This window comes from Nannospalax galili, unplaced genomic scaffold (genome assembly GCF_000622305.1).
Source record: "Nannospalax galili isolate Female #2095 unplaced genomic scaffold, S.galili_v1.0 scaffold617, whole genome shotgun sequence".
NCBI classification, from domain to species: Eukaryota; Metazoa; Chordata; class Mammalia; order Rodentia; family Spalacidae; genus Nannospalax; species Nannospalax galili.
Genome location: NW_008341872.1, coordinates 1,022,537 through 1,034,498, shown reverse-complemented (window position 1 = coordinate 1,034,498; position 11,962 = coordinate 1,022,537). Strand labels below are relative to the sequence as shown.

The 11,962-nt window shown below is 45.3% G+C and overlaps 1 protein-coding gene across 2 annotated transcripts in view; it reads right to left on the bottom strand.

Moving 5' to 3' along the window:
* Window positions 1–4,186, bottom strand: part of Tiparp (TCDD inducible poly(ADP-ribose) polymerase) — a 29,564-nt gene extending 25,378 nt beyond the window's left edge. The window contains exons 1-2 of one of the 2 annotated variants that reach the window (XM_008837448.3): window positions 3,982–4,186; window positions 629–1,589 (exon numbers count right to left, since the gene is read on the bottom strand). In XM_008837448.3, coding sequence (XP_008835670.1) covers window positions 629–1,548 — 920 coding nt within the window. In that variant the 5' untranslated portion in view covers window positions 1,549–1,589; window positions 3,982–4,186. Of the gene's footprint in view, window positions 1–628; window positions 1,590–3,883 lie in introns of both variants that reach the window. The other variant, XM_017799205.2, reaches the window with a different exon arrangement.
* Between the last annotated feature and the right edge of the window lie 7,776 nt (window positions 4,187–11,962).

Here is an 11,962-nt window from a genome sequence, read left to right as displayed (position 1 = left end):
AAAAAAAAACACCCTGAATTACAGAACAATTCATTTTATCTATGTTTCTCAGTAAAAAGCCTGAAGAAAACTAATAGAAGAGATCTAATATATTCTGGTATAATTCAGAAGTACAGGAGAAACATGAGACCCTGTCTCAAAAGAAAATTATGGGAAGAACTTCTGAGCCACTCACATAGGGTTTGTACTATTATTCAAAGCAATGAGCGTCACAAAAACCTCCAATTATTATCCACCCTCTCCCTGCAAAAGCCACTTTGCATGTAAAACTTTAAAATTATAACTTAATCATTGTAAGATTCACAGATTTTCTCTTAAAGCCATGTTCTATTATGTGATTCGAAAAGTACTTGAGTCACAAGTCTAAAGTATATACAACTTCTCATTCACATGCATATTGAACAGAATGGTATCTAAGCTATTCAAATCATGAAACCTGCACTGTCTGGTTAGGTAAACAGCCTGTACTCAAACACCATGAAAAATTAGAATAGCATAAAGCCTTAGAAGAACAAAGGAATAAATAATAAAACTTGTTACTACTGAAAGAAGCCATCATCCTAAACTTTCAGCCTCTTTGCTTTCTTCTTTTGAAAATCTAAGAGTTTTATGTTACTATAATACATACCCATACTTCATTCTCATTCTGTCATTTTCTGGGTTACAATAAAATCTTTCCAAGTGCTCCTGAGAATCATTGGATACACTCTGCCACTTCTGAGTGGTTGTCCTTTTGATCTGCCAATGATAGGGCAAAATGGTATGATGTTTCAAACAATCCCTGCCATAAATGCACGTGCCTTGCAGAAAGTCCATGCAAATTTCAATTCCATTCTCTTGGTGAGTATGGTATTGTAGCTGATTTACCAGCTCAAACACAAGGTCAAGGGAAGCTTCCTCACTTTTGTCCTGGAAGAGCTCAGTACTCAACTTATCACTGGTATCCAAAATGTACTGTATTGTAAAACTATTGTCTTGGAAAGCCCCTGGAACATAATCCATAACTTTGTCTATGCAGTCAGGACTGGTAGGAACATCACCTGAAACAGGATGTAAAAGGTCAGTTTGGAAGTGTCCTGCTGCAGAATCTGCCACTGTGCCGCTGATAGTTTCTGGTGGAAAACTGTGATCCTGGATTGGAACCACTTGTTCTGGAGCATCGGCAGGAGGATGAGATTCTGGTAACTGGCCCTCAACATTTGTCCCATCAGGAATCAGGACAGGCATGCTGTTTTCTGCTGATGGACATGATGGACTGATTTCCAGGGGTTTTTTCACCATATGCTCATGTAAGGTGCTCTCATCTGCACTCTGGTCTCTAGCTCTGAAAACCCCATCAAGTGAGCCAGATTCTAGCAAAGTGTTTAATATTGGCCTCAAAGACCTCAGGGTTCCAGTTCCCAATCTCTTCTGATCCTGCTTTTTCTTAAAACAAGTTTTCAATGGAGCGATCTTCTCAGAAATCCTCATTTGGCATGAAAAATCATCAGGAGGAGAGGGAGGCTGTACTACACAGTCTGGCTCAGGTTCAGTGGTTTCCATTTCCATGATGTGGATTAGCTCCAATTGTTCCTCAATACCTAAAAATCCTACCAGGAAAAGAAGAAAAATAATCATTTGCAAACTGACAACTCAATCCCATTCTTTCATTAAAACATTTTGTGTTGCTCTGTGATTAAGTCCCTAAAATCACTCCTGGCACTATACAAGTCAATTTCCATTTTTATAGAGAAATGAAACCTCCAAAGCTATTCCAAGACTGCAGTACATAACAGTAGATGAGAATGCGTCTTTCAATAGGTGTCTGTTATTTACTTGGGTGCCTAATATATAACAGGTTGTAATTCTACTAGGGTGTGAATTTTTACTGCTAAGGCTGAAGTAGGGTGGAAGGCAGAAATAACTATTCTAGATGATGAAGCTGGGAAACCACATCTCCACTTAGCTTTGTGGCTTTCTTCAGTTGTTTATGTATCACCTCATGAGTTTGCAAAAACTTAAGTTTTTTTTGGGGGGGGGGTGTCATCAAATGAAGAGTAGACTTTAAAAGTTAAAAACCGAAAGAATTGGCATGTAAGAATAGATACCCCAGGAACTCTCAACTGAACTGTTATATGAGAAAAAGGCTGCTAAGCATTTTAATATTCAGAAGGTTCCAGTATTTTCTCCAAAAGTGTTAAAGGCCTACTTTTTAAATTACCAAAAAGCATTACGATTACTAAAGGAGTATCAGGGCATGTTTAGCTTCACACACCACAGGTCCTCCTACTCCTTGTCTTTGGACACATACACGTCTTAAAAAAGCAAATGAGACCATATTAAAACCTGAGCAAACTACTGGAAGAAACTAAGTCCTTCTCACAAGCACCAAATCCCTTTGAAAAGAGTTAAATTTCAAAGCATTTTACTGAGATTGTGCCAGGTGAGACAGGATAGTGAGGAGCAGTGTTTAATGGTCTCTTTTCTTGCCGGATAGGCTGAAAGGTATCTTTGATGCAAGGACCCATGATTTAATCAAGCATGCATCTTGGGGGTCCAGTACAGTACCTAACACAATGCACCACTGTGGATGTTTCATAACTATTTTGTTGGCTGAATTACTGAAGAAAAGGCACACATAAGATGCTTTGTTCTTGGTTGAGGGTCAAAAACAAAAACTGAGTACCTTGAAAATGGAATATAAAGATCTAGCTGGAGAGATTCGTAAGTCTATGTATAAAAGTGCACAATAACCAAAATTCAGAAAAAATGAAAAGCATGGAACAAAGTCTTAGTCTAAGTACAAAAGAGAAAAAAAAATGAAACTTCAGTATGTGCTGGCATTGTTAGGGAAAGCTTCACCAAAGAGGGATCTGACATGAGACATAAATAACTGGAAAGCAGCCAAGCCAGGGTTATTCATCATTTGGTGCTCTTGCCTCAAGGCTCAATTGGCACAGATTGTGGTATTCCCTCTCCATACCAAACCGGCCTGTGCCTTGCCCCATGCACGCACATTAACCACTCTTATCACAGCCAATCAAGACAAAACACTAAACCCATTTTATTTATCACACACACACATACACACGCACGCACGCACACAACTTTTCCTACTCCTTCAATCAAACTCGGAAACAGAACTGGGAAGCAGCAGAGACAAGGGGTGCGGAAGTCACTAGTTCCTCATTCAGTTTGCAAAACAGAAAAATAGCTACGGGAAGGACGCTTCCTCGGGTCGCCCGCTGCAGGCCACCCAATCGCGCCACCCTTCACCTCGTGACGCCCGGGTTGTCTGGCACTCCCCGCTGATCACACCTTCCATGGAAACCGCCCGCTCCAAACTGCCGGCCAGCCGCCGCGAGACACCGAGGCGCCGAGCCGGGGTCCGAGCGACGCCTCCTGCCGGCCGAGAGGCCACGACCGCCCGTCGCGCCACCTTAGCAGCGGCGCCACCCGGCTCCGCAATCCGAGGTGTTGGCGCGCATCCCCGCCTCCCTCGCCTTCTTTCCCGCAAGAGCCCGTGCGCCCCCAACCCCGCGGCCTGACCTCCCCGACCTCCCTGAAGCCACTCCCAGCGCCTTCCACGAGGAATTTCTCGCAGCTCCGAGCACCGTCCCGCGAGTCCCGGGGGCTGCCGAGTCGCGTCCCCGGCGGCGGCGGCGAGGGGGGAGCCGGGGACTCGCGCGCACCCGAAGTGAATGGGAGCACAGGCTGCAAACTTCTGGGCTGCAGCCCGGAACACCAGCGGCCGGAAGACTCCCGCAGCGGCGTGCCCTCCCGCAGGGGCCGCTCCGCCCCGAGGGAAGGGGAGACGCCGGCCGTCTCGGCTCCAGTCCCGGTGTACACCTGCCCGACGCCGAGCGGTGCGAAGTGGAAACCAATCCCACCCGGGTGCACTCACCACAGAAAAGCCGTCCACCGAGCCGTCGTCCGCTCCGCCGCAGCCCGCGCCCGTCATCCCGCCCGGGGTCCCTTCGCTGCCCACCCGCAGCCCTTTACCTCAGGCGGGCTGGCCGAAGGACGCCCCACAGGAGCGGCGTCTGCGCCAGCGGTCTGCGCCGAGGGCAGGCGCCGGTGTCTAAGGGTCGCAAGCGGCCGACCCGGCGAGCCGCGCACTGGCCATTCCGCGGACTGGGGCGCAGAAAGCCGCAACTGCGCTCCCGCTGCTCCTCGCTCGCCTGTCAGCCAGAGCTCTGCTTTAAGTAGCTTCCGGTCTCCGCCCCTAGGCGGCCTCGTCTGGGGGCGGAGCCTGGGTGGCGGGGGGTGGGGTGGGGTGAGGGGGCCGGGCACTCTGTGGGTGCCAGGAAGAGGGCCCGCCTCCCGCGCGCGTGCGCGTTCGTTCGTTCGTTCGCTCGTTCGTTCGTTCGTTTGTTCGTTCGTTCGTTCGTTCGTTCGTTAGTTCACTCGCTCGCGCGCGCCCTTGGCACTCGGACGGTGCGGGCGGCCGTGGTGCGCTCCCGCGAGGGGGCGTGTCCGCTCCTGGGCCGGCGGGGGTCGGGGAGCATCGGCGTGGACGCGCAGCGCGCCTGAGAGGAAGGAGAGCAGGCGGCGCTGCGTGGGGCGGGCTCCACCTGCCTGCGGGCAGAAGCAGGGTCACTGTGTTCCGCGGACGCCCAGGCACGCGACGTGCGAGAGGATGTGAAACGGAACGACCGGTTTCGGTGCGGCTGCCTTTATTTATCTGCCTCCTCCCCCACGCCTCCGGACCCGGAGACGGAGCCAACGGTGGTGGCTGCCACCGCCACGGCCGCCAGACGGGGTCGCCGGCCCCGCGCCGGACGGGCGGGAAGGGCTGCTGCCTCCCGGGTTCTGCTTTGCACACTCAGCCTGGGCGACGGGAAGCCCGCTGTGCGGTTCTGACCGTGGTGGGGATGCGGATGCGCGTGTGGGTTTACAGCCCACAGAGACCGTCCTGATTAATTGATTAACACATCAGAGCACCTATTATACGCCAGGCGGGTGCTAGGCTTAGTGCTACAACCCTGATGATCACCCAGACCCCATCCCTCCCCGCATCGAGTTTGCAGAGAACCTTGTGTGAACCTCAGAAATAGACTTGGAACTGTCACCTCTTCCGGGTTGTAAACTACCTGTGGAATATAGCTTCGAATAGTGAATAGATTTTCAGTAGGGAGAAAAACACTAAGTTCATATAATCCGTACTTAGGAAAAATAAAAAGGTTCTGGAAAATATTTTTATCTTGGGTTCTGGTAAACATGGGACCCTGAAGAATAGGAGCTAAGACAAGGTTATCCGTCCAAGCCTCTATTGACATTGCTAAACCAGGTTAAGGGTGGTATCTGCCTAGCAGGGCTGTCGAAAACTGCACCAAGGCGAGACCATTACACTAAGATGGGAATGATTGGGGCAGAGTTCTAAGGCCAGTATGTAGTTTAGAAACTATCATGTGGGTGGCTGGAAAGGTGACTCAGCAGTTAAAAGCACTAGCTACTCTTGGGGAGGACCCAGTTTCAGTTCCCGGCATCCATACGGTGGCCAACAACCGCCAGTAGCTCGGGTTCCAGGGGCTCTGACGCCCTTTTCTGGCCTCTATGCACGTGGTTCACCTATGCAGGCAAAACATTCAAACACATAGAAACAGAAAATTCTAATGAGACAAGATCTTGGCAAGCCCAACTTTTTATGGTGGCAACGAGAAGTCATTCACGAAGTGCACCATGGAGAGCCTCACCAATCATATTTTAAAACAATCGCAAAGCATCTCAATGTTTTAAGTTAGTTATGATTTTGTATTGGACTATATATATAGCTAATCCTGGGGCATATGCAGCCCCTAGGTTCCAGTCTGGATATTTGGGTTTAAATCCATCTATTTTATGCATATTTGCTTTTATTTCATGCTTTCTTTGGGGCTATTTTTAAAATTCCATTCTCTTCCAACAATTTTTTGTCATACGTTCTTTATACTTTTTACGAGTATTTCAGTTGCTTCTGTGTGCAAATCACCCAAAATGTAACGATTTAGAATAATAATTTGTATTTACTCATGAGTCCAGATTCTTTGGCTTGTGAATTCCAGCAAGACACAGTACCAGTATCTCCTCTGTACTCTGTGACTGGCTGAGGCTGGGCTAATCTAACTCAAATGTTGTGAGCATGTGTCTTGGAACATTAGATTGGAGCTGTAGTCTCCTGACAAGAATAAGATGACAGCATATGGAAAGTATTAAGATGGAAGCTAAGAATGTTCAAGGAAAAGAAGGCATATTGTCTTCATTCTTTGTTTTCTTCTACATGACTTCACCTGGCCTATTTAGGCTTCCTCGTAAAATGATAATTTGGGTTACAAGAGAGGACATTCCAAGAGAACAAGCCTCAGTGTGGAAATTTTTACTTTCATCATATTTACTGGTATGTCAGTGACCCAAGGAAGTCACATGACCCAGTCCAGAGTCTATGTGGGAAGGTGGTATAAAAGTCTGTGGATCTCTTAGGGGTGGGTTACAGAAATCCAGTTAAGGGTTAGTAATCAGAAGGTGTACTTCCAGAGGTAGGTGCAGTGCTGTGTGCCTATAAACCCTTCTGCTCAGGAGGATCCCTTGAGCTGGGTAATTCAAGGTCTATCTTGGCGACCTAGCAAGACCCTACCTCAAATGAAGTGGAAGCTACTTCTGACTGTAAGTCTTCCTTCTCAAGACCTGAACTCAATTTTTTTTTTTCATAATTCCCTTAAGGTGACTGGAAATTCTAGCTAGTTTCTTGACCTCTGCTACTGATGTTTTCAAATTAATTGACTCAATTGGCTATAGTTGTTCACACCTGTAAGCCTAATACTTAGGAGGCTGAGACAGGAGGATCATTACCGTTTTGAGAGCAATCTGGGCTACATAGTTCTAGGCAAGCCTAGGCTGCACAGTGAGTCCCTCCCTCAGAATTTTACAAAGGTCAGTTTTCTCAAAAGGAAAAAATGGCACCAAGTTGCAGTCTGAAGAGTGTTACATTTAGGCTTCTCAGACGAAGTTTTAACTGTCTGAGAAAAGGGATCATGTTCATATCAGGTGTGACCCATGAAAGAGTCTCATTCAGAATTAGAAAGTGATAGATTAGTTGTCCAAGATCATTGATTGCTTCCTATAATTATCCAACATGATTTGATGGCCTGTAGACCATATCACTTTGTGTTTCACATTTTCTCAGTTTCTAAATGGCAGATTTGTCAATGTCCTATTCCCTGTCCTGGTGATTTGTTAGGTTGTACTGAGGCAGGGATGTTTTCTTTAGATATTGATTATCAGAACATGGGAATTCATACTCATTTAAAACTTTTTTAGAATATGAAAGTTTAAAAATAGATACTTGGTACTATCTTTGGTATATGTGCTGCCAAAGTGAGCACGATTTCATACTTGATGAGAAGTGTTCCTAACATCATGAGGGCTGTTGGATCCGTGACTCCGAGCACACTACAGGACTTGGAGGCACTTTGGGATTTCCTAGGGAGGGGAAGGGTATATTCTGGGGGTGAGAAGAGGGGTGGATTGGGGCATACACTGCTTGTTGTACTTTTCTTCTCTATTAGAAATATTCTGATTCATTCTTTCTCTTCTTTTCAAAGGAGGGGTAGCAGGGTGCCTAGCTGAAAAGTTTATTTCCCTAGATCTCATGCAGTTACGGTAACGATAAGGAGACAGTTTTGGAAACTGCTCAAGATTGCTAGAAAAGCATTTCTTTTTCTAATACTGAGTCTCTCCTTCCCTTCTGTTCTTCTCTTCCCACCCTTCTTTCTTAGACTACTGACACAGAGATGGAAATAGTGTCTCATGACAAAGATAAAGGTGAGCACAATGAGGAAAATATGGAGATGAAAGCCGCAGGCCAAGAATGCTTGGGAAGAAAGACAGAAGAAACCGGGGTCACTTGTGATCCCCTGAAGCTGTTCCAGCTGTCCTAGAATGGCTACCCCTGCCTCAAAAATAAATCTGAATTCGACTCCACTGCTTACTGCTTCCCGGTATGTGTAGCTGAACACAGTCTTGGCTAATATGTAAATTACCATAAGTTACCTGCTACTGAGTGTTCTTGCTTGCAGGCCTTACAAGTTAGATGATAACTTGACTTACTATATCAAGAATACAAGAACGGTCACAAACTAATGTATCAGCGCTGGTGCCATCTCTTGCTAATTACTGCTAGTTATATTAAATTGTTAGCAGATTAAGAGACATTATTAAAGAAAATTGAAAGTAGAGAGGAGAAATAATACCCATAGTTGAATCTTCTAAAGTTTCAGTTTAACATTTTGATGTTGTTATGATTTCTGTCTTATTCAAATTTTTCTTCCATTGTGACATTACTGCATATTTATATTATTTTACCCAATGTTATACCATAAATAGTATTCCAAGTTAACAAAATCTTTTAATTTTATTTGTTTATTAGTGTATGAGTGTTTTGCCTGCTTGTATTAAGTACACGGCATGTGTTCAATGCCCTTGAAGGCCAGAAGAGGGTGTTAGATCTCCTGGAACTGAAGTTATGGATAGTTGGTAGCTGCCATGCAGGGGCAGGGAATGGAACCCAGGTCCTTTGCAAAAGAAGCTACTGCCCCTTAACTACTGAGCCATCTCTCCAGCTCCAATACAGTCTTTTAAATAAATAGCTTTTTAATGTTCTGAATATAACATGTTTTGATTATGTTTCCTTGTCATTGAGCATCTCGATTCATTTAAACTTTTTTAGGTTTGTTTATTTTTATGAGTGTTTTGCCTGCATATGTGTACATGTACCACATGTGTACAGTGCCTGTGGAGGCCAGAGAGGGAGTCAGATTCCAGATGCTTGGAACTGGAGTTACAAGCAGTTGTGAGCTGCCATCTGAATGCTAGGAACTGAACCCTACTCCTGTATAAGAACAGCCAGTGCTCTTAACTGCTGAGGCCATCACTCCAGCCCCATCAATTCACTTTTTAAAATAATTATGATTGTGTATATGTGCATCATGGGTTGGGGGTATGCATACATGGCACATATGTGGAGGTCAAAAGACAGCTTTGTGAGGGGGGGGTCTGTTCTCTCAGACTCAGGTCACCAGCCTTGCACTGTAGCTGCCTTTACTCAATGAACCCTCTCACTTCCCTCCATTCACTTTGAAACTATTCACCAAGTATCTAATTAGTTCAAGTCAATTAATTAAATATTATAAGTAAAACCTCTAGTTGCATAGACCAAGCTTCAGAGTCTGCACATTCTGCTCCCTAGATTCTACTGCTTTTAGAGCTCACCATCAGGCTGGACAGACAGGACGTAGTGGCACATGCCTTTCATCCCATCCCTGGAGAAACAGATCTCTGTGAGATGGAGGCCAGCTTGGTTTACATAGGGAGTTCCAGGCCAGCTGGGGCTACAGGGAGAACCTGTCTCAAAAAAACAAAAATAAATGTTTTTAAAGCTCATGATCATTTGGAATACTGATGGAACAGGTGGAGGTGGGAAGGCAGTGGATTAAAAGTGTGGCTAAGTAAAAAGAAAACTACTGTGGAAAGTAACATATTAGATATGTAAAGGGATAAAGCTAAAAATATATAGAAGGGAAATTAAGTCGATTTTCAGAAGGGAGGTTTGTCAGCAGCAGATTTCTTGAAGTATGTAGAAGTATTATTTCTTAAAGTGTTAAGAAATTTGGTTGTTTGTACTTAGAGTACATCTAAAATTGAATAGAAACAAAAACCAAGAAACCCTTTACTTTTTAAAAAACTGAGTTCCCAAGTAAAATTAAAGCTCTGGATAAGCATGTACAGAAATCGTCTGAATTAATGGGCTCCTGCTTATGGGAATTTCCTAAGGATATAATTAGGACTATCTGCATGGGTTTGGTTACAAAGAAAATATATTTGGTGGGTTTGAGTGCTCATTTTCATCCAGTTCCAGACCCCATTCTCTTTGGGATCTTGCCTTTCCTCATTTCTGACATCATGAGACATTCTGACCCAGACCTACTTTCCATTTTTACTGTTTAGCTTCTGCAAAACCAATATTCTTCTTTTCTTTTTTCTTTTCTTTCTTTTTTTTTTTCTTGAGACAAGGTTTCATGTGTTGTAAGCTGGCCTCCAGCTCATTATGTAGCTACAGATAACCTTGAACTCCTGATCCTTCTTCCACCTCCCCAGTGCTTGGATTATAAGCATGTGCTACCACACCTAGCTCAAGACTTTTTTTTTCCCCATTACAGTAATAAAATTTAGGAATTGAGTACATTGGTAATCCTGACCAGTCACATTGTTTAGGTTCATGCATGTAGCTTAAGTTTTCATTTATGTCCATGGGCAGAATTGTGATTCTGGTAGATTAGAGGGATTATTCTGATACCCACCTATGTTTCTCTCTGATTCCTCCACCAGACAAACAGTGCCTAGACCACAGGTTTTCAAGCTGATCTATATTTGAGAATTATTTGAACCACTTTAAGTATGCGTGTATAATTTCAATCTTTACACAAGGCCAGTCTTGTCCTTCCTGATTCCTAGTAGGACACTTATATCAGGTAGTCAGCAACACCATTATTCATTCAGCACATATTTTTGAGTATCTGTATTCTAGGCTTATTTATATATTTATTTATTTAGCATGCCATGTTCTAGGCATGTCTCAGTGCTAGGAAAATAATACAGAATAAACAGTAATTCTTAGCAACACCCTAATGTGGGAAAGCAAGTAGATTGTACTAGATGATAATGAAAGTGTAAAAGTAGGGGCTGGGGAGCTGGAGAGATGGCTCAGTGGGTAAAAGCACTGATGCTCTTACAGAGGACCCAAGTTCAATTCCTAGCACCCACTCCAGTTCTATGGGATCCAGTGCCCTGTTTGTCCTCCTAGGGTATTGCACAATATGGGTGCATTTACATATATGCAGACAATACACTCATGCACATAAAAAATAAAAATAGGGTCCTGGTCCCAGCACCTTCCCTGGGTAAGTCCAGCGCACTCAGAGTGCCTTGACTTCCCCAGCCTCTTTCACCCTCCCAGCCACCCCAAAAAGTCTCTCCTCCTAGGCTGGGTACAGGCCCATTTCTTGTCTTGGCACCCCAGACATCAGGGCCAACCTCTCTGCCTAGAGCCACCACTGCTTCCTGATCCTCTGCATCTAGACCAACCCAATTCCTCCCTACTATCCCCAGGAACCTTCTGGGCCTGGTCCCATCCTCACCTCCCTTTACTTCCTTGAGCTGCACAGCCTCTGGGTAGTCTGATGCCAGCACCTTTCCTGGTCCCCAGGGGCCCTCTGGACCAAGTCCCACCCTCATATCCCTTTGCTTCCTGGGCTGCAGAGTCTTCAGTGTCCTGGTACCAGCACCTTCCCTGGGTAAGTCCAGCCCTCCCAGCACACCTTGACCACTACCCCCACCCCCATCTCTCCTCCTAGGCTGGGTACAAGCCCATTTCTTGTCTTGGCACCCCAGATACCGGGGCTAACCTCTCGGCCCAGAGCTGCCACTGCTTCCTGATCCTTTGCATTGGGATCAACCCAGTTCTTCCCTTTGGGCCCCCAGGAACCCTCTAGGCCTGGTCCTGCCCTCACCTCCCTTTACTTCCCTGGGTGGCACAGTCACCAATTTCCTGAGACCAGCATCTATCTTGGGCCCTTCTCCCAGGCCAGCCCAGCCCCCAAATTCTTGAGGGCAGCATCTTTCCTGGAGGGACCCAGACCTTAGGAGAAAGCCTGAAATCATCTGAGCCTCAACTCACTTGGACCTCTGTGGGAACTCCTAAAAACAAAAGCAATTAGGCCACTCCAATATAAAATCAAAAGAGAGAACTTGAAGCCTAGACCAACCAGCTTTTCATGCCCAACAGGTAAACCACAAAGACACATAAAGTTTATTTATAAAGTTTATAAAAAGAAGCAGATCTAAACTCAACAAAGGAAGGCTTGAGTCTCACACAAGAATCAGAAACTATGAGAGAAATTCACATGTCAAAGTCACAAAGAAAAAACATGAAAAACCAAAATAATATATC